Source organism: Eutrigla gurnardus (genome assembly GCF_963514095.1).
Source record: "Eutrigla gurnardus genome assembly, chromosome: 5".
NCBI classification, from domain to species: domain Eukaryota; kingdom Metazoa; phylum Chordata; class Actinopteri; order Perciformes; family Triglidae; genus Eutrigla; species Eutrigla gurnardus.
Window position 1 is genome coordinate 23,594,018 of NC_139919.1, and position 24,144 is coordinate 23,618,161.

At 44.8% G+C, this 24,144-nt stretch overlaps 4 protein-coding genes across 6 annotated transcripts in view; 3 read left to right on the forward strand and 1 right to left on the reverse strand.

Moving 5' to 3' along the window:
- The window catches only part of tmem126a (transmembrane protein 126A), a 33,081-nt gene extending 29,747 nt beyond the window's left edge, over positions 1 to 3,334 (reverse strand). The window contains exon 1 of the mRNA XM_084009074.1: positions 2,487 to 3,334. Within this exon, the coding sequence (XP_083865200.1) occupies positions 2,572 to 3,186 (615 nt within the window). The 5' untranslated portion in view covers positions 3,187 to 3,334 and the 3' untranslated portion in view covers positions 2,487 to 2,571. The remainder of the gene's footprint in view (positions 1 to 2,486) is intronic.
- The window catches only part of LOC311013133 (ras-GEF domain-containing family member 1C-like), a 102,740-nt gene that overhangs the window by 16,659 nt on the left and 61,937 nt on the right, over positions 1 to 24,144 (forward strand). The window contains exon 14 of one of the 2 annotated variants that reach the window (XR_014597110.1): positions 46 to 1,405. Coding sequence is in view for 1 of the 2 variants with exons in the window: in XM_084009073.1 (XP_083865199.1) it covers positions 46 to 70 (25 nt within the window). In the remaining variant the exon portion in view is untranslated. Of the gene's footprint in view, positions 1 to 45; positions 2,549 to 24,144 lie in introns of those variants that run through there. The other variant, XM_084009073.1, reaches the window with a different exon arrangement.
- clk4a (CDC-like kinase 4a) lies at positions 4,100 to 10,215 on the forward strand. 2 transcript variants are annotated; one of them, XM_084008984.1, is made up of 13 exons: positions 4,100 to 4,226; positions 5,198 to 5,367; positions 6,357 to 6,606; positions 7,232 to 7,334; positions 7,620 to 7,686; positions 7,774 to 7,890; positions 7,998 to 8,164; positions 8,252 to 8,346; positions 8,438 to 8,567; positions 8,651 to 8,733; positions 8,816 to 8,895; positions 8,985 to 9,075; positions 9,444 to 10,215. In XM_084008984.1, the coding sequence occupies exons 2-13, from the start codon at positions 5,207 to 5,209 to the stop codon at positions 9,657 to 9,659; spliced, it is 1,560 nt and encodes a 519-aa protein (XP_083865110.1). In that variant the 5' UTR covers positions 4,100 to 4,226; positions 5,198 to 5,206; the 3' UTR covers positions 9,660 to 10,215. The 2 variants fall into 2 exon arrangements, with proteins under 2 accessions (XP_083865110.1, XP_083865111.1); XM_084008985.1 differs by having other exon boundaries at positions 5,198 to 5,358.
- Positions 10,885 to 24,144, forward strand: part of col23a1a (collagen type XXIII alpha 1 chain a) — a 104,855-nt gene continuing 91,595 nt past the window's right edge. Inside the window, exons 1-2 of the mRNA XM_084009075.1 lie at positions 10,885 to 11,446; positions 11,918 to 11,987. Of these exons, the coding sequence (XP_083865201.1) occupies positions 11,150 to 11,446; positions 11,918 to 11,987 (367 nt within the window). The 5' untranslated portion in view covers positions 10,885 to 11,149. The remainder of the gene's footprint in view (positions 11,447 to 11,917; positions 11,988 to 24,144) is intronic.

Below are 24,144 nucleotides of genomic sequence, written 5' to 3' on the forward strand. Positions count from 1 at the left end.
CCTCCGCCCTTCACCTTCACCTCTCCTCTCTTTTCCCGCCGTCAGGTCGAACGTCCTGGGAAAGACATGAGGCACCGACGGCAGCCGACCAGCCAGAGAGCGCGTGTTCTCATTGCACTAAAATGAACTGTGAAGGAACCTAGCTGGAACTTAGGTGTTTTCTATGAAGAAATGACGAAACAAAAGAAACACGATGAACAGGATTCATCAAGAAGAGTGTTAAAAAAAAAATCAAATACAATCACAAAAAAAAAATTGAAAAAGTTAAGCTATGGAAACTGGAGCAAAATGTCATTGGAGGGTAGTGATGATCGGTGAGGTAGAGTATGTAGGAGGAGGACACAGCCTCTCCTTCCCCCTTCCCTCCATGTGTGTTTACTCTGTGAAGATATGTTTACTACTATAGAGAGTACAGTTACAGGGAAAACCACTTTATAAAATGAAATTCCTACTGATCGTTGTTTTTGTATTTGCTCCTCTCCCCTATTCTCTCTCTCTATCTTCCCCTTTGGTCCGAAGCCCCGTCTAGGTATTTGAGTTTCCCCCCTTTACTTGTCATGTACTGTAATGAAACTTACAATGATGTGAAGGGCGCTGGCTAGCCCGTATCAGCTGTCTAATTTTATAGGTCTACTGAAGGAATTGTGCGTACCTGGGAAGACAGAAGAGCATTTTACCAGTTCATCTCACGTGTACTTTTTATTATTTTTTTTTTTATGTGTTTGTGATCCAGATGTTCATCTCTGTTCAGATTGTCGCCGTCTTGTTTTGCATGAGAATGACCGGAGAAGCCCGTTTTATTGGTCATCTCTTCTTGTATTATAATTTATTGTATTTTATTTTGGGGGGGGCGGGGATTACGAACCGTTAAAAAAAAAAAAAAGAAGTGTTTACTACTTTTAAATGTATTGTGCCAGTAACGCGTGACAACTACAGTATATCTTAACAGTCGCGACGGGAGCCGGGCCAGGTGTGTAGATCGTGTACAGGTGACATTTTACCCCTCATCTTTCTGCTCTTCAGGAAGTTTTCTCTGACTGACGTTCAGTTGTCTAATATATTTATGGAGATTTCTGTGTCGACAGATGTATAGTTTTTATTGTAACTTTCCTTTTCCTGAATATGAAGTCCAATAGCATGCTACACGACAGGTGTTTTTAAAGGGGCATTAAAGCGTATCCACCTTGTAACGATTACCACTGCGACACCAACGCTGCAGTGAGGACGCGTTGTCGCGTTCTGTGGCGGCACAATGACGAACTGGGAGACTTTTGTCCGTCTATAAAGTAAAGAGGGAGACTTGTGCCATATGCATCACTGGTTGTCATGACGATTCAGGTTCCTCTGACTTGAAATGTGTTGTTTATCGTTTAGTGGGATTGTTACTGAGGTTTGTTTTTTGGCTGTTTCGTTGTGATTCGGGAGCCATTTTTGAGGGGGGGAGGATGGATATGGGGAACTATGTAACTATGAGCTTTTTAAAAACGGTCTTATTCAGTTCGCTATGATTGATTGATGTCATCGTTTTTCTCTTTAGAAGCACCTTTTCCTCTCAATAACAGACTTTAATTCTCCCTCCTCATTTGTCATCAATAAACTTCCTTTCCCTGTAACACGTTCACCCGATGAGTTGAGACTAGAGAGCCAGACATTTGAAGTCAAAACCTGCCTTTCAAGGTAAAGACATGTTTTAATAAAACATCGCCTGTGTTCAACATGTGTTTTCAATGACAATTGCAATACTTCACACTCTTTTTTTTCACTCTCAGAGACACTCAGTTCACAGCGGTGAATTTGAATTTGTTTCGTTGTCACACAAACGTTGCTGTGTATTCAGTGTTTTTCATGGTTATTAAGGCCAAGCGGGCACAGTTTTGGCTCCAGTATCACTGCAAAGTGTCTGACTGGCCTTTAATAAAAAGGAAACCATGCTCAGTTGATTTCCTTCAGTTTTGTTAATCACAATGATTGATTTCCATTTTGCCACACATTCATGCTTTGCATAAGCATTGCAAAGAATTCACACAAGCCAGGTTTTCAAAATTATGGATCAGCCATTTGACACTTTGTCTTTTGCATATAGACATTTTCATAATGTTTGATTTGGTACAAACGTGCCCCGAATGCTATGAAAATCCAGGCATAACCCAAAGCTGAGTCACCAGTTTAAATACTACATCTATTAATCTTTCAATTACTTCCTACATTGATCAGTTAATTGTTTTGTCACAAAATATTGGAAAATGCACATCAGTTTCCCTGAGCCAACCGCTTCAAATTGCTTATTACGTTCAGTCCAAAGATACTGAATTTAAAATATAATCATAATATAAAAGGATTTTAACAATTAACAGATAATGGAAATGTTCGCCCATTATTTTAGTGACTACCGGTAATAATTTAATTGTTTCAGCTCTTTAACCAGGTTGTATACTTATGCAGGTTATTGTTATTACATTTTTTGTGAGGGAAAAGAATCGCAAAACATATTCCACAAGTGGTGATTTTGATAAGCATATTTGAACACTGCAAATCGGTAAAAACAGCGTTTATTTGAAGGTTTAGTACATTTTAGTCTTTAAGTTCCTCTCCTGAGCCAAACGTTATCTGCGCCAGTTTGGTGTACGATTCAAAGTGCCTGGAGCTCAGGAAGGTGCCGAAAAACACCTGAAGCACCAGCACCGCCCTCATCCTCCTCAGGATCGGCCTGGACAGGTCGCCCCAGAAGCGGAGCAGATTGCCCTTCTCCGGCATCGGCGCCGTGCTGTACCGGGTCGCGAGACCAACGTTCACGGGCAATGCCAGGAGGATCGGGTACACCCCGCCGCCGACCACGCCGACCAGGGCGCCGCGCACCAGGGCGCATGTGGGACAGTTGAGGTCGCCGGACATGAGTGGCCCGGACACCGCCGCGTTGTAGAGGGCGACCGTCGTGATGAAGGGCAGCACGGCCATCGGCAGGCTGGAGGCGATGTGCGCCTGCGTGACGTTCAGAGCTCTGCGAAACAAGCTGTTGGATATCAAGCCCGCGAGGCTGCCGTTCCCCGCCAGGTACAGGGGTCCATACATGAAGAGTTTCTGGTCGATGTCAGGCAGCTTCTCGAAGTTCTTCGCCAGCATTTCGGCAATCGCAGCTCTGGAGAGGCCATTTCCAGAGACGCCGTCCTTCTCGGTATTTTCCGACATCTTCAGCGGGATGGTTAAAACCGACAACCTGCACCAGAACCCGGTTAACTACGGTGATTCCTCTGCTATCACATCAGCTTGAGATGGTCCTGAAGGTGCAGACAGCGCGCAGACATGTTTTACCCACAATTCAATGCGCATATCATGGGTTTTGTTTCCCCGCGTGTTTCCTGTCAGGCTTGCAAGCGCAAACACAATACACAGGATCATCCAATAATGAGCTGTATAATATAATCTATAGATTATTTTCAGTGTAGTGTCAGAAGCCTTCTTTTTATTCCAGGATTTTATTTTTTTAATTACTATTTTCCTTATCATTAGCGCCATAGGCTAATTCTACTTGTGTATGCCTAGTCTTAATATCTGCTACAGGCTAAAATAGTCTACCGGTACTTCAATATCATCTTTTAAACAACAATTCAAGAAACTGCAAAGAAAGAGAGTAGCCTAATAAAGATTTACTTTAACATAGAAAAAGGGTATAGAAAATATGAATACATTTATAACAAGGGTATACATTGTACCAGGTCAGCTTGCTTTGATTTGTGACACAAATATTATATATAATTATTATATTATATATTTGGACAGCAATATAAAAGTCTTAATACAAGTCTTGATAAACGTCTAGTTGATGAGCTTAAAAAAGCAAGATCAATGTATGCACTAGGTTTTGACCAAACATAGAGAAAATTAATCCTTTTTACGATTTCAAATAATTCATCAGAGTCCAACTCTAAATTGTGATTAAATAATAATGGTTAACTGTATGCCATTACCGAAGCAGTGTCGTATTTTGATTCGCGCAGTGCTGCGCGATCGTACCTGAAAGGAACAGCTCAGGGGGAAAAATCCCTTTGGTACCATGAGTGGGCGTTGTTCTTGTGCGTTTCGTCATCGAACAACGTTCCATCCGATTTTCGACGGAGAAGCTCGCCATCTTTGAAGGGAACTAGTTGGAGGCTTTTTTGTTTCTTTGTTCATATTTTTTTAATACATACCCTATAAAGCTATCCTTTCGAATCTATTGATAAATCGAGGTAAGACCAAGGATACAGACAATCACCACTTTATTCTGTTTCCCGTAGTTTAGCGTGTGTTCTTTGCCCCTAATGTGTTAAACGTTAGCCAGTTAGCTATTTGATACTCGACGGCTCGACAACATGGCAGACGCTCAACGTTGTCTAGCTAATTAGCTAGCTGTGTTTAGCTACGAGAATGTATTTCCTGATATATTGTAAGTATCGTAAGGCAGATCGGAACGCAACGGGGTTTTTTTAATTTGTGATGATTAACACTTTGAAGTTGGTAGTCACCGTAGAAGATCTTCGTTTAATGTTAATTAGACGGACTGACGTAACGTTAATGTTGTTTTATGTGCAGCGAGTCAACGTAGCTAGATTGCGCGTTAAACGCTCGTCGGGCCTTTGGATCGAGATCAAGCTAACGTTCGACGGCTTTCTGCTTTGTTGATCTCTAATGTTAGCTAGTCCACCGGTTAGTCACATGCATAACAAAAGTATCGTTGTTAACCAGTGTCTGAGTTACAAACTGCCACGATGGATATGTATTGAGAGTGTATGGACGAGGTGAGAACGTTAGATCTGCAGCGGAAACGTCTTTAACGTTAGCCCATGATTATAACCTGCTTACGCATAGGGCTCTCCTGGCATTTTATCATATATTTTATTATTATCAGTAAGCTAAAATGTGAAATGAAGGTTGGCGAGTTAATGTTTTATATTGCTGATGGTTGATTAAATCGTCAACTTGACCTTTTTTTTAAATTCTTTATCTTAAATATTATACCACTCTAGGTTTAAGCGGGCTGCTGCCAATTGTATACATAATATTGGGTCATTTTTATTGGGGGATGGGTACCTCCAGGAAGGATCCTACCTTGTAATGCTGCAACAGTTCAAGGCTGCAAAAATATTTCAATGATTAATAATTGAAATATTTTAATGTATTGGTGGAGTCGGTGGAATTCAATTTTCACTTGTTTTCCCAGGTCTTTCACATGCGCAACTCTAAGCGGATGCGCTCCCCAGGTGTGTGGCTCGATGAGTACAGGTGGGAAGAGAGAATGGAGTGTCGTAAGCGAAGGAAACAAGATTCACACAGCAGCGAAAGAGAAAATAAGTCCAGAAGAACTCTCCATCACCGAAAGATGTATGATGGGTAAATATCATATTTTTAGATGATATAATATCAGTATTTGTTGTGTTGAATACCGACTTAAATGTCTAAGACTTCCATTAGTTTTTTTCCAGTACACATTTTAACTGAGTTAAAGAAATATTTAAAAACTAGATTATGTTGTTTTTCATAATGGAATGTCATTGAGTTGGTGAAGTTATGTGCAATGTTAATGTTTTGCAATTTTGTGGGCATGTATGACGCCTGCGGGGTCACGTTGTGTTTCCAGATCTACTCTAATTTTAATTCTGTAGGGAGGCAGACTCCTTCCTGGAAGAAAACTGACACCAACAGGGTGCCAGGGCCCTCGAGGGTTGGCCTTTTTTAGATGCATAGGTGCTAACATGGCCTGCTAAGCAAAGGCAACCTTAATGAGCGAACATTAGGATGTCATAGGCGTGTATGAGGTGCTGTTGGAACGTACGGTTATTTTTATCGAAGCAATAAACAAATTTCCCTTGATTTTTTTTTGCAAGTGCAGGATCACAGATTGTATTACACACATCAGGTTGCGCCGAAAAGCTTTCAGCACTCTCAGTGCTTCACTTTAAGCTAATGTGACTATCTGTTGCTCTCTGCACAAGTTTCAAGGAAGGTATGCCTTGGGTTGCCAAGGAGTCAGCTGTTTGAATGTTAAAATATCCCAATTGTGTGACATTACATGTTGATATTTGAATGTTCCTCCTCTTTAACCAGTGATTAACTGTGAACTGAAAGCCTTTCTGAACTGTAGCTCCTAATTGAACAGGACACTTGGTGTTTGGTGGCCGTAAATCAGTATGTTGCCAATTACAAATGTTACATAAAAGATTGAGGGGATAGGATGTCAGGCAGCAAGTGGGCACACATTAGCACCATCTTATAGAGCCTTCATTTGAGAGTGTTATCACGGAGGAGGAACTGGACATCTCCTGGCTTACACTTTCTAGTCCTTGTTTTTGATTTGTATGTATTTTTTTGTTTGACTGCAGGCACTACTTGGAGACCCGCAGTTTGAACCAGAGGCTGGACTCTCGGGAAGGAACCACCCAGGATCACAGTTTGGGCATGGCCTGTGAGGAGGACAGCCGCGAAGGCACGTGCAAAGAAAGAGACCGTGACTGGCACCATTACAGCAAGTCATCCGGGCGCAGCGGTCGGAGTGGTCACAGCAGGCGAAGCAGCCGCAATCACCGAGACCGAAGGCGCAGACGTAGCCCCTCTCGCCACAGGTCCTCCTCGGTACGAGAATCTCCTTCTCCCCTCTATTTCCCCCTCCTGTCTTTGCCATCAAATCGAGTGGGTCATCACTGGTGTTTAGCCAATGCATAACACCTGTCTTTGTCTCTGTGTCCCACTTTTCACTATTATGCATGATATCCAGTAATGACAAGTAGGGGATTTGGGGGTGGGGGCTCGGGAAATAAGGGATTGTGAGTGTTTTATAGATTTGCTAGAGAAAAGTGGACCCAGTATCTGTGTTGAAATCTTAGTGGACAGTTATGGGACATGATAGTAAAGAATTAAGTTGTTTTGGACCATGCAGATAAACTGTAATCAATCAAGTTGAGTTTTTTTCTGTACTACTCTGAGAAAGTCTCTCATCTGAAAATCTTGTTGCCATGTTTTTCTTCTGTAACGCACACTATGTGGTGGCTGGCTCCCAATTTCTCTGACGGGGCTGAATTTGAATTTGCTGCTCCGTCCATGCGCCTGGCGGTGTTACTGAACGGGCCGAATCTATCCACCCCTACACCTCCCCCCCTTGGCCTGGTTGAATGAATGACGATGTCGCATTGTGGTGGCCTGGTGCTGGCTGACTGATGGGTTGTTGATGTGATGGCGGATTGCGGCGGTTCCGGTGCAGAGGAGGAGCCAACAGCGCAGGAGCAGGAAAAGATCCAGGAGTGTTGAGGATGATGGCGAGGGTCACCTCATCTATCACAGTGGAGACATGCTGAGAGCGAGATGTATAGAATATATACCTTTTTTTTCTACTGTTCACACTTTGTCTCTCTCACTCTCTTGTTGTCTGGTTTTTATTTCCAAACATTTGTATTAGTCCAAACAAGCATTTGGACCATTAGATTTAATTCTTTGGTTAAATACTGCTTGTCAGTGTAACATATTTAGCATTGAGTTTTATTTCAGTGTTCAGAAGTCTGTTTGTAATAATCAGGCAGTTCACCAGCCAAAGGGCAATGTTTCACCTTGTCAGTGCTGTGTTTCTAACTTCACCTGTCTATTTTCTGTAGATGAGATTGTGTGTACTCTAGGAGAAGGTGCCTTTGGGAAGGTCGTTGAATGCATTGATCACTCTAAGTAAGAAAATAATCCTTACAGCTCAACATTTTAAAAATGTTTTCTCCTGTTTTTGATATTAAAATGATTTATTTTGTGCGTTTCCAGTGATGGAGCTCGAGTGGCTCTGAAGATCATTAAAAACATAGACCGCTACCGTGAGGCAGCTATGTCTGAGGTAGAGGTGCTTGAACAGTTGAAGTCCCTCGACACTGATAAGAAATAGTAAGTCAACTGTAACTCACGTGATATGCGATCATGAAATTTGGAAATATGTTCAGAAATTGCCACACAGAAAGCTAACTGTGCTTTTCTATCCCTCTTGTCTTCAGTGCTTGCGTACACATACTGGACTGGTTTGACTACCACGGCCACGTTTGCATTTCCTTTGAACTGCTTGGCCTCAGCACCTACGATTTTCTCAAGGAAAACAATTTTCAGCCGTTCCCTATTGAACACATCAGGCGGATGGCATACCAGATAATTCGGGCTGTGCGATGTGAGTAACGGACACTTACTTGCACAGGAAATATAGTACGTGTCAAAAGAACAACCTGGTTTAATCGTATATGGCTTTGTCTTTCAGTTCTGCATAGCAACAAGCTGACTCATACGGATCTGAAACCTGAGAATATTCTCTTCATTGATTCAGAGTATAATATGGAGTACAATCCTGTAATGGTGAGTATCCTGAATATGTATCCAGAAAAAGCATACCTGCTGAAGTATTGGCCAAATTAAAGAACTACCATGACTGTGTTCTTGTCCTCAGAAACGAGATGAACGGACATTGAAGAACCCAGATGTGAAACTCGTTGACTTTGGTAACGCCACGTATGAACACGAGCACCACACCTCTGTGGTGTCAACACGTCACTATCGGGCTCCTGAAGTCATTTTAGGTACGTGGCTGTAATGAAGCACTCTTCATAAGCCTTAGCTGGATACTTCCGTGGTGACTTGTTATATACATGGTTTCTTTCAGATCTGGGCTGGAGCCATTCCTGTGATGTCTGGAGCGTAGGCTGCATACTCATTGAGTACTACCTTGGATCTACTCTCTTCCAGGTAAGAGGCAGTAGATCACACAATGAAATAATAATACCGTCACATTTACCATAAAGTAACCAAGATGTGTTTTCTCCTTCAGACTCATGACAGTAAAGAGCATCTTGCTATGATGGAGCGAGTCCTGGGCCCCATCCCCACAGACCTCCTGCAGAAAACCAAGTACGTAGACCACGAGCTGGCCTATTGTATACTCTGAAAAACTTTATAAATAAATAAACAATACATTTTGTAATCATTGTGGTGTACAGGAAACGGCGCTATGTTCACCGGAACAAGCTTGACTGGGATGTTAATGGCTCTTCAGGGAGATATGTCAAGAAACACTGCAAACCCCTTAAGGTAAATGGAACACCACTACTACTACTACTACTACTACTACTACTACTACTACTACTACTACTACTACTACTACTACTACTACTATAGACGATCACATGCAGTCGGTGTCGACTTGCTCTTGTGGACCAATAGTTACATCTGTATTTAAAATGTGTTTTAAAAACAATTCAAAAGCTCTGTGGTTCACCCGTTTAGTTCAGAGTAACTGTACACACCTTGGAACTTAAAGGACTTGAGTCCTGATATGCTGCATGCCACTGAGCCCACGTGCTTCACACAGTTTGCACATGTAATATAGAACTAGACTTAAAATGCAGAGCACAGGATTAATCGTGATTTTTTTATAACTTTCCACCATTTCCCATCAGCATTACATGCAGTCCAAGGATGAAGCCCACCATCAGCTGTTTGACCTGATAGAGAAGATGATGGAGTACGACCCAGCCAAGCGCCTCAGTCTGGAGCAAGCCCTCAAACATCCCTTCTTCGATTGCTACCACAAAAAAAGCAGCAGCAGCAGCAAAAGCACGAGCCGTAGAAGCACCAGCAGTAGAAGCACCAGCCGAAGCAGCAAAAAAGACTGATCTCCTGAACCTGGAAACCTTTGACCTGTAGCCTTGGTCAGGGCCTGGCTGTCACCATGGTTACCATGGTGCACAGTGCCAGCCTCTCTAATTCCTGACTCTCCAGGAGAGGTGTACCTTAACTGACTGTATCAGTCCACTGCCCTGCTTTGCCGTCTCCTGTCCCAAGCCAGTGTTACTTATTAGGTTTTCATCCGTGGCATGTTTTGATGTTATCCCCTGATTGATTTCTATTTATTTGCCATTGTAATTTAATTTTTAGCAGCTGTGCACACTCTGGTAGGTAGAGCTGTTTTGTTTGTTTTTTTTAATTCATGAGCTATCTGGTGTGTTTCCATGTTCTTTCACATTGTCAGGGCGGTGATCGGGAATGTAATGGCTTCACCCTGCATCACTCAGCAGTAATAAGTATTCAGTACTGTTGGTGTAAAAAATAATAATGCAGGTGGAAAATCATTGTACATAGAAGTTGTTCAGGTATTTTTTTCACTGGCTGGTTATGTAACTTTTGCAGTATCATGTACATTTTCTCAATAAACGTGAATAGACGACAGAAGTGTCTTGTGTGCAGTAGCTTCATTAAGCCACACGATGGCAGTAAAAAGCTTTTACATTGCTGCTAAAGTCTTCTGCCTGAAGGAAAGGAACGTCACTGGAGACCAGCGTTGTAGAGTAAAGATGAACTCAAGGATTTTCTTTAGTATATTTCACTGTTGAAAGACTTGCAAAAGTGCATTCAAAGTTATTTGAATTGATTCATTTTTTTGGTATATTTAACAAAAGAGAAAATTTGACAACGAAAAGTAAATACCAAGCTGAACCTTGTTATTCAAGCTCTTTAAATTTAGAGATTAAATGTACAGTTTTATACTGTTCCTTATTTATCCCGCTTAATATCAGTTATAAGGAGCATTTAAGCGGACATCTATTTCCAAGTCTCATAATAAACTATTCAGCAGCTTCTACATTAACAAGACACAATAGTCTGACAGTTGATTTCAGTGATTTTGGAAATCGGAGCTGCAGCGTCTGTCCCATAAAGTGCCGAGATGCCGAGCCAAACCCCTCACGGTGTCACTCAGGGGCAGCTGTCAATCTGCAGCCTCCCACGTGGTCAACAGGGCGGGCGCATCTCAACGAGACTAAACGTGCAACTTTTTTAGCCAGTCAAACAATTGAGGCCCATTGGTAGTTGCACTTGCTCATCCGTGTAGGAAACTCCCCAACAGGAAACAACGACCTGCAGAGTCAGAAGGCGCCTCTGGTTGGCATCCAGATCGCTCCCATCTGTGTCTGGCGTAAACCCGGCGTGCACTGCTGCTGCCTCTCGTTCCAAGACTCACTTAAGTGTGCGCTTTGAACCCCGAGCCCAGTGGAGTTAAAAGTGCTGTGCGCTGTTTATCTAATACGGAAGCGTGACTACCGACAGAATAAGGCATTTTTCGCCTATTTTCCGTTCACCGGGAGGACTTTTGCAGCAGGATTTCAGCATGGATACAGCCGGCGACTCCAGCGGGGAAAGTAAGCCTGTGTGCCGGTGTGCGCCCAAGTCCGCGGTCCAACGGTGGCTCCCGAGTTTCCCCATCGCTCTGTGCTTGCTGATGTCCCTGAGCTCCATCGCCGTGTGTCTCCTGATGAGCCTGAAGACGTACCAGCTGGAGAACCGCCTGCAGACGGAGGTGGACAAAGCGTCCATCTTCCACCCAGAGCCGCGCAGAGCCTGTCTAAACGAGGATGGGACCCTAATTCCAGAGCTGAGCACCTCAATAGGGAGACTCGTGCAAGAGGTACACCCGTCTGTTGTCGTTGATTAATGCATATTTGATGTTTGTCATCCTCAGACACGCTGCACGCTCTGTGCGTAAAATGTGCGTAATAGCAAAGGGAACAGATGCAGTGAGTCTGACAAAGGCAGACTTGGCACAGTTTGCCAATTGCACCCTAATTATTCCCCCTAAAATCAGTCCCGTATTAATGCATGGCCGTGGGGATCAACCTTGCATGCAGCTGGCCAATTAGTTTGCAATAAAAGCTCTTTACAGGGTGACATAACCACTGATGAGAAAGCAACCCATAGTGCCATCACATGGAGGAAGCTCCTTGAGCTCTACGTAATGGGAGGAAGATTGTGATCTCATAATTGTTATTGGCATTGTGATATATATATATTTTAGTCTTATTTAATCATCAGATTTGATGATTTCCACATTGAGAATGCATTCCTGTTCAGGATGTTTATCTTGTGTTCTGTTCTGCAGAAAGTGGTGGTGCTGATGCCAAAGCTGCGGACGACTAGGGACGTCGGCCAAGAGTGCTCCTGTCCTCCAGGTACGTCTCTGCTCTTTGTGGTATTACTGCAGAACACACAAGACATCAGCAATCATGCTCCCTATCATGCAAAAGTTGGATGGCTGCTTGTGAAACCCGATCGTCTGTATGCCGACGATGCTCTGTGCATGTGTGCGTGTGGAGGATTGCGGGGGCCCCTAAGCCGTTGTAGGGCCAACACTCTTGACAGCGGGGCTCTACACTCTGCAGATCAGCGGGGTCGGGACGTCCAGCCCCGAGCCTCGCAGCCCCCTGTCAGTGGGGGATGCTCTCTGTAATGGATGGAGCAGCCGTGTGCCAAGATTGGCCACGTTTGTCTGGCGGTGTTCGTTTCAGGGCTGATAGTTCCACGGGTGGAGGACAGTGTGTGATCCACATCACGTAACACACAGAGAAGATGGTTTCTCTTTTATTTGGGGTAAAGCTGCTGCTATGTTTGATGTGATGTGTCCACATTTATTGACAAAGTCAAAGGGCTATTTCATTTAAATGCTGGGTTTGTTGCTGAATTCCCTGGCTTGCAGATGGTCTTCATGACATTTCCGTTTTGAAAAATGCAGCTTTTTTTTTTACCATTATCACTGAGTATCTGCTTGCACTTATTTTCCTCCTCTAAAGTTTTGTATCCAGAAGGTACAGCAGGGGTTGGACGTTTTTAAGATGCTTATCTGCACATTTGGGGAATTTCTCTCTCGGGCTCTTCCTTCTCTTTTGTCTCGGGGTGTGAATAGCTCTGCAACAACAAGAACAGGTGAAAGCGTTCACAAGTGGAATTTCTGGCCCGCTTTCAACACATTCTGTGTTCCAGTCTGATGTCTGCCAAGTTAGCTCGCCGGCTCTGCCTGGCTGCTTCGCAAAAGTCGGTGCTCCGCTTTCGAAGTGTTTGCTGTTTGCATTCAGCAGAGCCAAAGGCAACTCGTACCGTCAATGCAAGTTGGTGGCTCCTTGCAGTATTCCCCCTTTAATCCAGGCAATGCATTTCTACTCAGCATGACTCAGTAGAATTGTAATGAGAGGTACCTTGTTACAAAAAGCCTGTGCTGCCCTTACTGGATACACTCATGCATTTGAAAGTATTTTATCCATTAGATCATATTATTGTGTCAGATGTTGCATCCCATTTTCCCGTCAATTTTGCTGAACTGCTGTGCAATCAAGCGGTTTTGGCACCGAAACACAATCCCTCCGCAAGTATTCAGAAGTCTATTTAAAGTTCTCTCTTTACAGTTTCTGGTCTTTAAATATGGTGTCTTTTTCTCTGGGAGGAGGGGGCGGTGAAACAAAAGGCTATTTTGTTTATTGCGGCTTTTTTTTTTTTTTTAGCAAACCCGATTCCTGTGAACATACTTTTTTTTATTTTTCACGTCCCAACCATTCCCCCCATGATTGCTCAATACAGGCTTGTTAACTTGTCACCATAAAATGTGTTTATTTCTAAAGATGGTTTCTCAGCCGATAAACTTAGATTTTACCTTTTGTGCTCGAGAAGCCACATGAGCTGGGAGTGTGCATGTGTTTGTATACGTGACTCATGTTAAAAAATGATTTTGTGTACATTTGTGTGAGCTGTCCATGCATCCCATCTGTGTCCCTGTGAGTGAACGCGCTGGTCCCGGTCTCACATACGTGTGGTTTTGTGTGTGTGAGAGTCTGAGATTCTGTACCCGGAGCCTTTGAGGAGCCGACAGCGGCACCTCTCTCAACACGACACTGTAAGGAGAGAGCTCCTCTCCCTTTAGCACCAGCTCTCCCCATCTGAAACTCGAGTCCCTCGCCACCACCACCATCACAGGCCAAGGTATTTTCTGCCTGGATGTGTTCGAGAGACACACTGCCACGCAGCGCGAGTGGCATTTCTGCCATGAGAGCTATGCCCTCGCCGCCTCAGGGGCCGCTCACCTTTCAGCGTGCACGGACACGGGGGCCCAACAGGGGGCAGCACACGGCAGCAGCACTGGGAATGATGTTGAATCTGTCATTGGCACTTTTGTCTGCATGACTTCTGAAAAACATATTTTTTGAAGGTCCTCTGGAGTAGCAGAGACGCTTGCCTATAAATGGTGTCGGACGCTACGGGACGTTTATCTGCGGATATACAACGCTGTGACACTTTTATGCTCACAGAAACGACACAGCCAGCAGTCGTTAAGGCTTAGGCAAACTCTATCACCGGAGTCCAACTCTGCTTACAAGCTTCAGGTGTTTGCAATTAACACCCGCCCGTTCCCCCCGAAACAGACACACACGACACATGCTCGCACACAAGCCCTACACACACACATTCACCGCTTACACATGGACACAACACCTTTATGGTGCCGTGGCTAATTAGAACCATGTGGGAGCCGTATGTCCTATGTGTGTAGGGGGGGGGGGGGGGGGGAGTGCATTGTCATCTCTGCAGTTCGCATTAAAAAAATAGGCTGTTTAACAGGTCTGATACCAGCCGGGGGGCACACAGTCGGACCCGGCCCACTCCTGGGCACGGGCCCAGAATGAAATGTCAGCCAGATACACCCACCCATTAGTGTTATGCAGTCAGTGGAGACTGTGCAGCAGGAGAGGGTGCTGAAGCAACACGGGAATCTGGCGTTCTTCAATGGTACAATCAATGAATCCAACCCTGCCTGAGATTTGGTTCATTGATCAGTACATAAAGCATATCACCTTCCTGGTTGCTATGATTGTTGACAGTTTATAAACACTGTTGCGTGTCCTCAGGTCTGTGGTTTGTGTTTCAAGTCCTAGTCGGGACGGGGCTCCTTCAGTCAGTTAAAGGGCATCTAAGCCTCTGGCGTTCGTGTATATGAGGGCGGGAGGTCAGACCCCTGGCTGTGCCGTCGGATCTTTTTCCATCAGATAAGAGCCCATCAACGCACTGACTGGGAACACAGGCCCCCCATATACCTGTATGTGTGTGTGTGTGTTTATGTAAGTGAGAGGGCGTGCTCACGGCGGGGTTCAAAGTGTACATGAAGTCGTGTCTTCTTGGTGTACAGGTTATTAGTTGTTTTGCTGCTCTAAAGCCCTCCCATATGTGGTGGATTACTCTTCTACTCCCACTGTCAGTCAGCGTAACGTCTTCTGTGGAGCCCGTCCGCTGTCTGGGGAGGCTGTGGTCTCTCCCCGTCCAGCTTCCTGCTCCCCCACCTGGAGGAGGAGACGGGAGGGGTGGGGGGGGGCGGCTTTAGGGAGACCCAGGATGGGGGCCAACACCCAGGGCTGCATTTTGTTTTAAAAGCCATAATAAATCAGACAGGAAGCTTGCAGCTACCTATACCCTCGATTGCTACAGGTCGAATCCACCAGCCGTATAAGTTCTATTAATGACCATTATAAAAAATAATAAAAGGCAGGAAATTTGTTTTCATAGGTGATCTAGTTTTAGATTGGTTCCGCTATAGCTGTGGGCTGTACGCAGTTTCTATTCCCCCAAGTATTAAAGTGTGTGTGTGTGTGTGTGTGTGTGTGTGTGTGTGTGTGTGTGTGTGTGTGTGTGTGTGTGTGTGTGTGTGTGTGTGTGTGTGTGTGTGTGTGTGTGTGTGTGTGTGTGTGTGTGTGTGTGTGTGTGTGTGTGTGTGTGTGTACACGTACAAAGTCAGTTATGAAGAGTATTTCCTGTGCCAGATATCCCAGGTGGATTTTTACATTATGATGCAGATCTCAAACAGCTTAGAAAATATTACAATAAAAAAAATAAAAAAAACGGAATATTTTCAATCCTTGTTGAGTGTCACAAACACAGTTTCCCTCCATTGGAGTTGGTCTGTAGTAAGAAAACAAGGAATAGTAATGTTTTAAATAGATTATTACATTCAATATTGGGATTGAGTCTTTAAGCTGCTGCCTATGAAATGTTGATGGTTACTTTATTCGTCCGACTTGCTGTATGATGGACTTTGTTCGGAAGGAAGCCGCCTCATCCTCCCCCCCCTCTTCATCCTTCTTTCCTTGCAGCCAGCTTTGTATTCAGCTCCATGGAGATCCCATCTCCATATGGACAGCAGCTCTAATGCACAGATGTGTGAGCGGCGTGTCCTCAGGTTACTTTTATCCTCCTCGTGTCTGTTATGCCCTCTGGTCCCCGTTGGGGTCATTTTGATTTCGACTCTATCTTATTCTCATTGGGGAGGGGGATGTTGGAAGGCTCCGGAGTGCTCAGTTTATTTGTAGAAGACGAGGGGAATGCTGCCTCTTGAATAGTTGGAGATATTTAGTTTGGAGGCGTCTTGAAGTCAAAGGCTCCACAGAAAAACGGGGGAAATGGATATTTCCAAGTAAGTGAGATAATCTTTGCACTCGAGGCAATTTATCAGGCAAGCTAATCTTGTTATCCAGTGCGTTGCCTCAAGTGACGTCACGTGAGGCTCCATCTGTCCGGAAGACTGAAGACTGCAGGTTTGAACGTGTAAAAAAAATGTGGTGGTGTGGAGCGTACCAGATCTCTATTACCAGCTGGATGCTCACGATGTCTCTTTGCTTTTCTCCCAACTTGGAGTTTGATTGACAGCTGGTTCATCCAATCACCTGCCAGGTCTTTTTAACCACCATTAGCCGCTACTAGCATGACACACCCGAATCTCTGAACAACCTGTGCGTGGACAAGTTGCATTCTGGGTAATGAAGGCTCCAGGCTTTCAACCGGTTTTTAATTGACTTGTATTACAACTAGGCTCAATTTGAACTTTAGAACAGCTGTTGCAGCTGGCTCCAGGTGTGTATTTGTACTCACACACACACACACTACTGACCCACACTTAAACCACATCCCCCTCCCCTCTCTGTCTCTCATCAGCCTTCTTATTAAAGTTAGCTTTGTGAAACCACAGTGTTTAATAGCAGCGCCGACATTCTTCCCTTTTTGAAAAATAAACTGCCGGACACAGAATGGGCCAATCTGCAGCGCACCAAGGCCCACAAGGACCTCAGGAGCACAGAGAGGAGCACACAGGGCCGGCTGCCAGGTAGTGAGGCCGGAGACGTGCAGAACACACACAACAAGCCAAGAGTGGCTCCGGCGACCTGCGATGGTGGATACAACGCCTATTCATAGAAAACGTCGCTGGATGCAATTATAAAGTGTCATAACATCATATTATCTGTGAAGTTATTCAAAGCAGAAGTGATGTGGAGCGGATAAAAGGAGGAGACACGGATTGTAACTCATTTAAGGGATTTCATGTCCATGTGTTCACATTTAAGCATCGGGTTGTAGGTGGTCACCTCTTGGCTGCCAAACGCCATCATTGTCTTTTTTCGGAGAAAGTAGAGAAGCAAATGGTTTTCTCCTGCACTTTATAGCGGTGCAAGGATACAAAATAGAGAATGATTTAAGCCACTTTCAATAATAAACAAATATCAGTATCGATATTGGAAATTCTCAGTATTACTTTATTTCATATGAAAAAATCACAATTTGAAGTATCGCCCACCCCTACCAACTGATAGTTAAAGTATAAGCAGTTAGCCCCAAAGTTAGCAACAACTGTGACTTCTCGGACTCAGGCGCTATTAAGGTGGGCTGACCTTTTAAGGTGGACCAGGACTTTTCTCCTGTGAGCGACAAGCTGCTCGTCTTACTTACACTTACATTGTTTGTGGGCTTCTGTAGGAACATGGCGGATTCTTTGCTGGGCTCATTCTAAACTCATGGAAACACAAATCAAAACATAGTTAGGAATATTTGATTCCATTTCTGCTAATAGATTCCCAAAAATCTAACAAGGATCCTTTAAAGGAGTCATCACCTGGAAATCGCAATTTCTCTTGTTAAAACATGCATATCTGTGTTTGACCTCAGTTGAAACTTGCCTGAAAGGCTGGAGTTTGAAAGTGGCGCCGTTTTTTCGCTTCTGCTCTTTTTCCGAACAGGAATAGCACACAAGGGTGTGCATTCCTAAAGCACGAGATTTTGATTCTGCGCCTTCGGTGACGTCACCGTGGCGGCTACTTGCATAAGCCCACCCCTCTTTCACCACCCAACCCCGCCCCGTCCGCTACCTGAAATCGCCGAAGCGCCGCCATTATGTTTTGGAGTCTGCATGCAGGCAAGCCCCCCCGGCTCTGTCCTTCATGCGGCGAATCAACGCGCGCCTCATTACATATTATACAATGCACATCCGGACCAGTCAAAACCTCGCGCGTAATCTCGCGTGATAAAATCGCGGTACGAAAAAGGGTCAGAACAAGCTCAATGTTTGATTAAAAAAATTTTTTTTTTTCTAATAAGTTTTACGAATTGATCCAAAGCGATCCAAGGGGGGCTGGATACGTATAAAACCAGGTGATGACTCCTTTAAGACAACAATATTGGATTTAATGAAGTTTTTCTAACTTGATATTTACAATTTTACAAGAGGACATTTGAGGTTTAGTCCAAAATGAGATGTATGAATTATTTAACACATGGCACCAAAGTAGAACTGGAATTAGAAAAACATCTGATTTGCTGCTTTCGACACAATAATGCTTTGTCCGATGCCCAAAGTTTCAAAGCATCAGTTGTTTTCAGCAATCCGGCGTTCATCAAAAGCATCAAGCGACGTGTTCGACCACAGGGGCATGATTCATGTCTTCAGTCTTGAATTGATTTTAGAGCATCGCCGCAGAATCATTCCTGCTGTTCCTGGAGCAAGAGAGTTTGTTATCTTAAAAGATGATATTTGAAAGGTTCAAGAGAAGTGCTTTTTCTATATAGCAACTATTTAAAAATGACGGTATTATACATATGTTTGTTTTCAAGGATGTTCTTTTCCAGGAGGAGGTTACGGGCAGGATATAATGTCAGAGCATAATGCAACAGATTTAATCAAAATAATCTTTAACATTTGATACGTCACTTGAAAAGTGAAAATATAAGGTAGCATCCATGTAGGAGTAAAGTCAAATTTAGCTCATGAGTTACAATAAAATGAGTTTGCTTCGATTTTAAGGGAACACGTCTGAAACTTTGATTAAATACTTGTAGCTGGAAGCTATATTTTAAGATTTTGCTGATAAACTTCAACTAAAATGAAGTATGATAAGGTTATAATAGATTTCCTGACCGTCTAAAATAATCACTATCGGTATGTTTTCAGCCAGAGCCACTAATGTCTGGTGGAGAGCAAGTAGGAGTCGTCTACCAAGCTGCTGCCAAATGTGGAAACTATTATAATGTTTTCTTTAATTATCACAAGTGGCAGGCGACAAGGTGAATAGCCTGTTAAATGGGGGAGGGGAGGGGGGGGGGGGGTCTTTAACACCACCATGTTGCCTCTGGCTGGCTGACAGCGACGTCGGGTCAGACCATCTCTCTCTAGTATGAAGCTTAACCTGTTTAATAATCTAGTTTACAGGACAACCAGGCTCTGAAACAACAATGATGGTGTCACTTAAACGCTCTAAAACACACTAAACAAGCTTTAATTTCAATCCCATCATCTGTTAAATTGTCCAGCGTGGATAAGGATCCACGGAAACACGTTTCGAGTACAGCTCTGTTTAACCATCACGCAAACACACCTGGATTTATTGGACTGATAGCATCTCTGGACGTGAACAAGGAGTCCGAGTCAGGTTACCCCCCCCCATCCCTCCCAGAGCTGGAGTGGAATGAGCAATCGAGGGGTATCTTTCCTTGGGAGCCGCTGGGGAGGCGGGCGGTGGAGGTGTGAAGGAGGGCACCGGCGATCCAGATGGTCTCACTGTGCCGAACATGCTCCTGCTTAGTGTAAAAGCCCCCCTCGACAGGCTCGTCACTCTCCCAGCACTTCTTTAATGAGAGCTGAACTCATAAAAGTGAGCCTGAAACCTTTTGAACGAGCCCTCAGCATCACTGGTCCATGTTATTCTGTCATAACAGGGAGGTGAGGGCATTTCGGAGTGGCTCGCAGGATCGCTCTCAACAACTTAACACCCCGATGGGGGAGGAGGGGGGGTACATTTACATGTGTCGGCCTGTTTTCTCCCTGAATGTGTTGTTTTGTCCCGTATTTCTGCCTGTTTTTAAATGCGACACCCGTCTCTCTATCCGTTTCCTCCTCTCCATCCTCGCCTCTCGCTACATGATTTGAGTGTATATGTCAGTCTGGGATCTGGTTGGCCGGCTGCAGCTTCCCAGTGGGTCAGTCTGCTCGCTCCGTGTATACATTAACCCAAAGTTCAGCCAGGAGTGAGGTGGGGGTGGAAACGGTTATCACACGTACTGTAAACAGACAATGAGGAGATGCAGAGGCAGATTCTCGGGGCTAATGGACGCTCCCTCAGGTGTGTCTCTCCAACCAGCCGAATTCCTGCTTTCACAGCCGTCTGTGACGGCAAGATTACTGGCAGTGCTATTTTCTATTTTTTTTTGCTGAGACAGAAAATGTGCAAGCAAACCACAGGCCTTTTATAAATAACAACGGTACAAAATGAGACATTTGAAAGGATAACCCGATAATTATACATTCCGTGTTTTTAATAGAAAGGAACTATGAATTATCGTCTCGGCCAGTTTTCAGGGATTCAATCAAGGCGGGGGGAATCTGCTCACGCACATTAAGTTTAAAACCTCAAACGGCAGAGTTAACCGGCCGAGACGTGCCGTTGTCGTGCTTTCATGTTTACAGCCGTATGCAACACATCTACGGCTTAACGTCCGACCGCAGGGGCTGCAGTTAAACTATCCGCTTCTCTCTGTGTGTGTGTTAGAGGACCGGCCTGCCAAAGCCGTTGATGGGTCATTTCACCCTCGGTGCAAAACCCTCAAATGAAGGTCAGGAAAAACCTCAGTCGTTTCCCAGCGCGGTGTGGATAACGGAATATAATTACAATAATGTTACACTAAAATGACCCTGTCTAAATGGATCCAATCATGGGCCAAGCCTGGTGAGGAGCCTGTGAGTGTAGGTTCATGTCCGTATAGCTCAACGTGTGCCAGCAGTGCCAGTGTTTATCAGCGGGCCTGTGGCCGAGGGTTGCCGTGGCCGTGCGATAATGGGTGTTAAACACGTGTTAATGAGCGCACAGTGGTGGACACACACCACGACTCGCCGGCCCTTAAAATCGAAAAAAAACTCTCGGTTTGCGTCAAGAATGTTGTCGCTGCTGCCGCTCAGTGTCTCGACTGCCAGATGGAGGCACAGATGGGGGAGAGGGGGGAGGAAACGGAGGAACTTACCATATCGAAATATACTGCACATGTTGAAAGCTTTTGTCAGCGTTACATCTGTTTGTTGAGCTCGTGTGCATTCTTATTGCAGAAAGTGTGTCTGTATGTGTGGGCCAGCATGTCGGCTCACCTCGCAGGCATTGTAATTCTGCTGTGTGTGTGTGTGTGTGTGTGTGTGTGTGTGTGTGTGTGTGTGTGTGTGTGTGTGTGTGTGTGTGTGTGTGTGTGTGTGTGTGTGTGTGTGTGTGTGTGTGTGTGTGTGTGTGTGTGTGTGTGTGTGTGTGTGTGTGTGTGTGTGTTCCTACGTTTCTGCATACCATCCAACAGCCGTCTCCATCGCCTCTACGGGGACTTCTTATCTGCTTATTTGCTGTTCCACTCAGGTTAAAACTGCAATGATTCCTGAGTACACTTTAGGAGCCCAGAAGAGAATATCACAGATGTCCAGTCAGCTCTGGTTACAGATGGAATATCTGGGTCGAACATGTGGACAATCTATCAGGTCCACCATACTGCTTTTCTCTCATTTTTCTCCCCCCAAAAAAATGTTTCCTCCAATTTCTTTTTGTTTTCTTTTTCTCACAATTCCTTTACAAATCTGTCAAATCGGATCAGTGGTTCTGGACGTCTGATGAAATGTCGTCATTTGGGGGGTTGAGATGGGTCGGGTCCTGGCGGCGTTGAAGCGTCGGACGAGTGCGAATGCGATCTAATGACTGTCTTCACTTGAGCATGTGTCTGCTACACGATAATTGAAACGGTTCGGGAGCCGCAGCCACGACACGCATCGGGAACAAGAGCGCTGCTGTGGTTTTTACAAGACAGCGGGGAAAACAAATACTCATACACACACACACAAGAAACATCCACATCCATACACACATTTTTATAGTGCTGTGACAGTTTTTATTTGGTCTTAATCCGTTCTTAAATCCGAGCACCAAGGGTTGCATTTTGGAACCGAGCAGGCCTCTTCTTTGGCTCTTGTTTATTTACTTGGAGTGTTTTCTCACGTTTCCCACTCATGTGGTTCTGATTGTGTGATTTGGAACGAGGACAAAGACGGGGATAAGGAGAAAGCGAGTGGGGGGGACAGCAAAAGGAGGGGGTGTCAGTTAGACTAAAGAGCACCATGTGATTCTGCTCAACGGTAAAGCAGGAACTTTAGAAGCGTGTGAAGTTTAAATTGCGCTATATCTCGTCTATAAGTGAACGTGCTATTGCAACACAGTGCTGTCTTCTCTGCATTAAACCCCATATGATTCCTTTTACGTTGCAAACAAAGATTCAGGATTTTAAAAGCAGAGCTGAAACTGAAAGGAGTGTGTGTATACATGCTATAACTGCTCAAATTGGCCCCTTAAATCGGTAACTAGTTTGTATCACACAGCGGGCCAATGAGGAGACCTGACCCGAATCAAGCTGTTCATAAAACATGTTGTTGAGCAGAAGCCAAACCACCGCTGCAAAGCACTCCTCGGATGTAGTTCAAACTGGGAGAATTGGCTCAAAAAACAAAAAGTTACCAGGGGAGAAAATTAGTGAGGATGATTAAGATTTTGTTTGTCGGAGGCGTCGGGATGGGAAGTTGAATTTCTGGCATATGGATGCACTTTGTTTTCCTGAGTCTTTAACAAAGGAGGACGTAGATTTGTTGGATGCTTTTATGAAAGGCAGCGAGGGATCCAAGCTTTTCCACCGCAAACGGATTGACCGCAGGAATCCTGAATGATGCTCCGTGTTACCTGCTGCTTAACACGTTATTAGACATCTGTGATGGTATGTTGCTCCTAATTGTGCTGGTCTTCCGTATGGGAGAAAACAGGAATCCTACTGAGCCTTTTTTTAACAAGCAGATGTCTACGAGACGTCTTTCCTGGCTCGCTGTTTGTTCTCCCATTGCTTTAATCGCGACAGACGTTTTGATCAAATCAGACAAACGGGACAATTCACGGTGCGGAGCAGCTGATGTTATTTGGTCTAATTAAGTCTGAACTTTTAAACTCTGCGTTTTTCACACTGGCTCATTGGCTTTCCTCCTCCATCGGAAAGACAGACACCAGTAAATGGAGCGTAAGTGCCAAGATGTTTATCTTTCCTGTCCAGGATCTCTTTTTTTTGCTCCCTGCATGTCTGAATGCCTGCGCGTGTCTCCGTGTGTTTGTGGACGATGCGGGTGAAATGCGAGGCGTTCCGTGGCTTCTTTGCCTGTTTTGAGGTACGACATGGACGGAGGGGGGGTGGCTGCAGGAGATCTGAGGGGTGTGGAGGCGCTGTGTGTACCCCAAGCAAACAGGCCAGATAAGATCACAGTGGAGGGAGCGCAGCTGGAAGCCTTCCTGAGTTGACCCCCTTTTCTCCGCCTCTCTCACATTCCTCCAAACCCCTCGCTGCCCTCGCTCTCCCCGTCCCCCGTGTCCCCCACGTTTTACCTCCTAACATCTCTTCCCCTGTTTTAGCTCATCGCCCCCCCCCCCCCATTCAGCATATCGCTCCATCCGTTATTCTCTGTTTTTCAAACAATATCCTCGTGTTTGGAGTTTCCTCAGGTCGTTTTTCTCCTTCTGTGCGGCGTCTTCCCTCCTGTTTCCTAACTTTACTGCCTCTTCTCCATCTTCTCTCCTCCTCCCCCCTCCTCTCAGCAGGACCTCAGTAAAGTGGGGTCAGCCTTTAGCATGTAATGCTATGTCTCTCCTCTGTTTCTCCCTTGCTCTTTGACCACGTTCATTAATACTAGCCCCTCTAAACTGACCGATTGCCTTTCATGTTTTCCCCTGGGCCGTGTCCTAGACATGACAGTAGACCTAACATTTCAAAGTAAGGCCTCTCCGCTGGGGCCTGTGTGCTTTTTTTTTTTTTTGTGTGTGAATTTCCATTTGTGCGTCTGCCTGTTTTTAACGGGCTCGAGACAAAGCAGAAAATAGTGCAAAGCAGCTGTGCCTGTTGTCTTTTGTGACCTCAATCAGCATCGTGGAGTGAAGCCATTATGGGTAATGTTGCTGAAGTGTGTTAAAATGAGTGAGA

Excerpts from the sequence above, each read along its gene's own strand:
- clk4a (XM_084008984.1), top strand. The coding sequence starts at position 5,207 with ATGCGCAACTCTAAGCGGATGCGCTCCCCAGGTGTGTGGCTCGATGAG. Across the intron at positions 7,687-7,773 it reads GAATGCATTGATCACTCTAA|TGATGGAGCTCGAGTGGCTC; the intron begins GTAAGAAAATAA and ends GTGCGTTTCCAG. Across the intron at positions 8,734-8,815 it reads TTGGATCTACTCTCTTCCAG|ACTCATGACAGTAAAGAGCA; the intron begins GTAAGAGGCAGT and ends TTTCTCCTTCAG.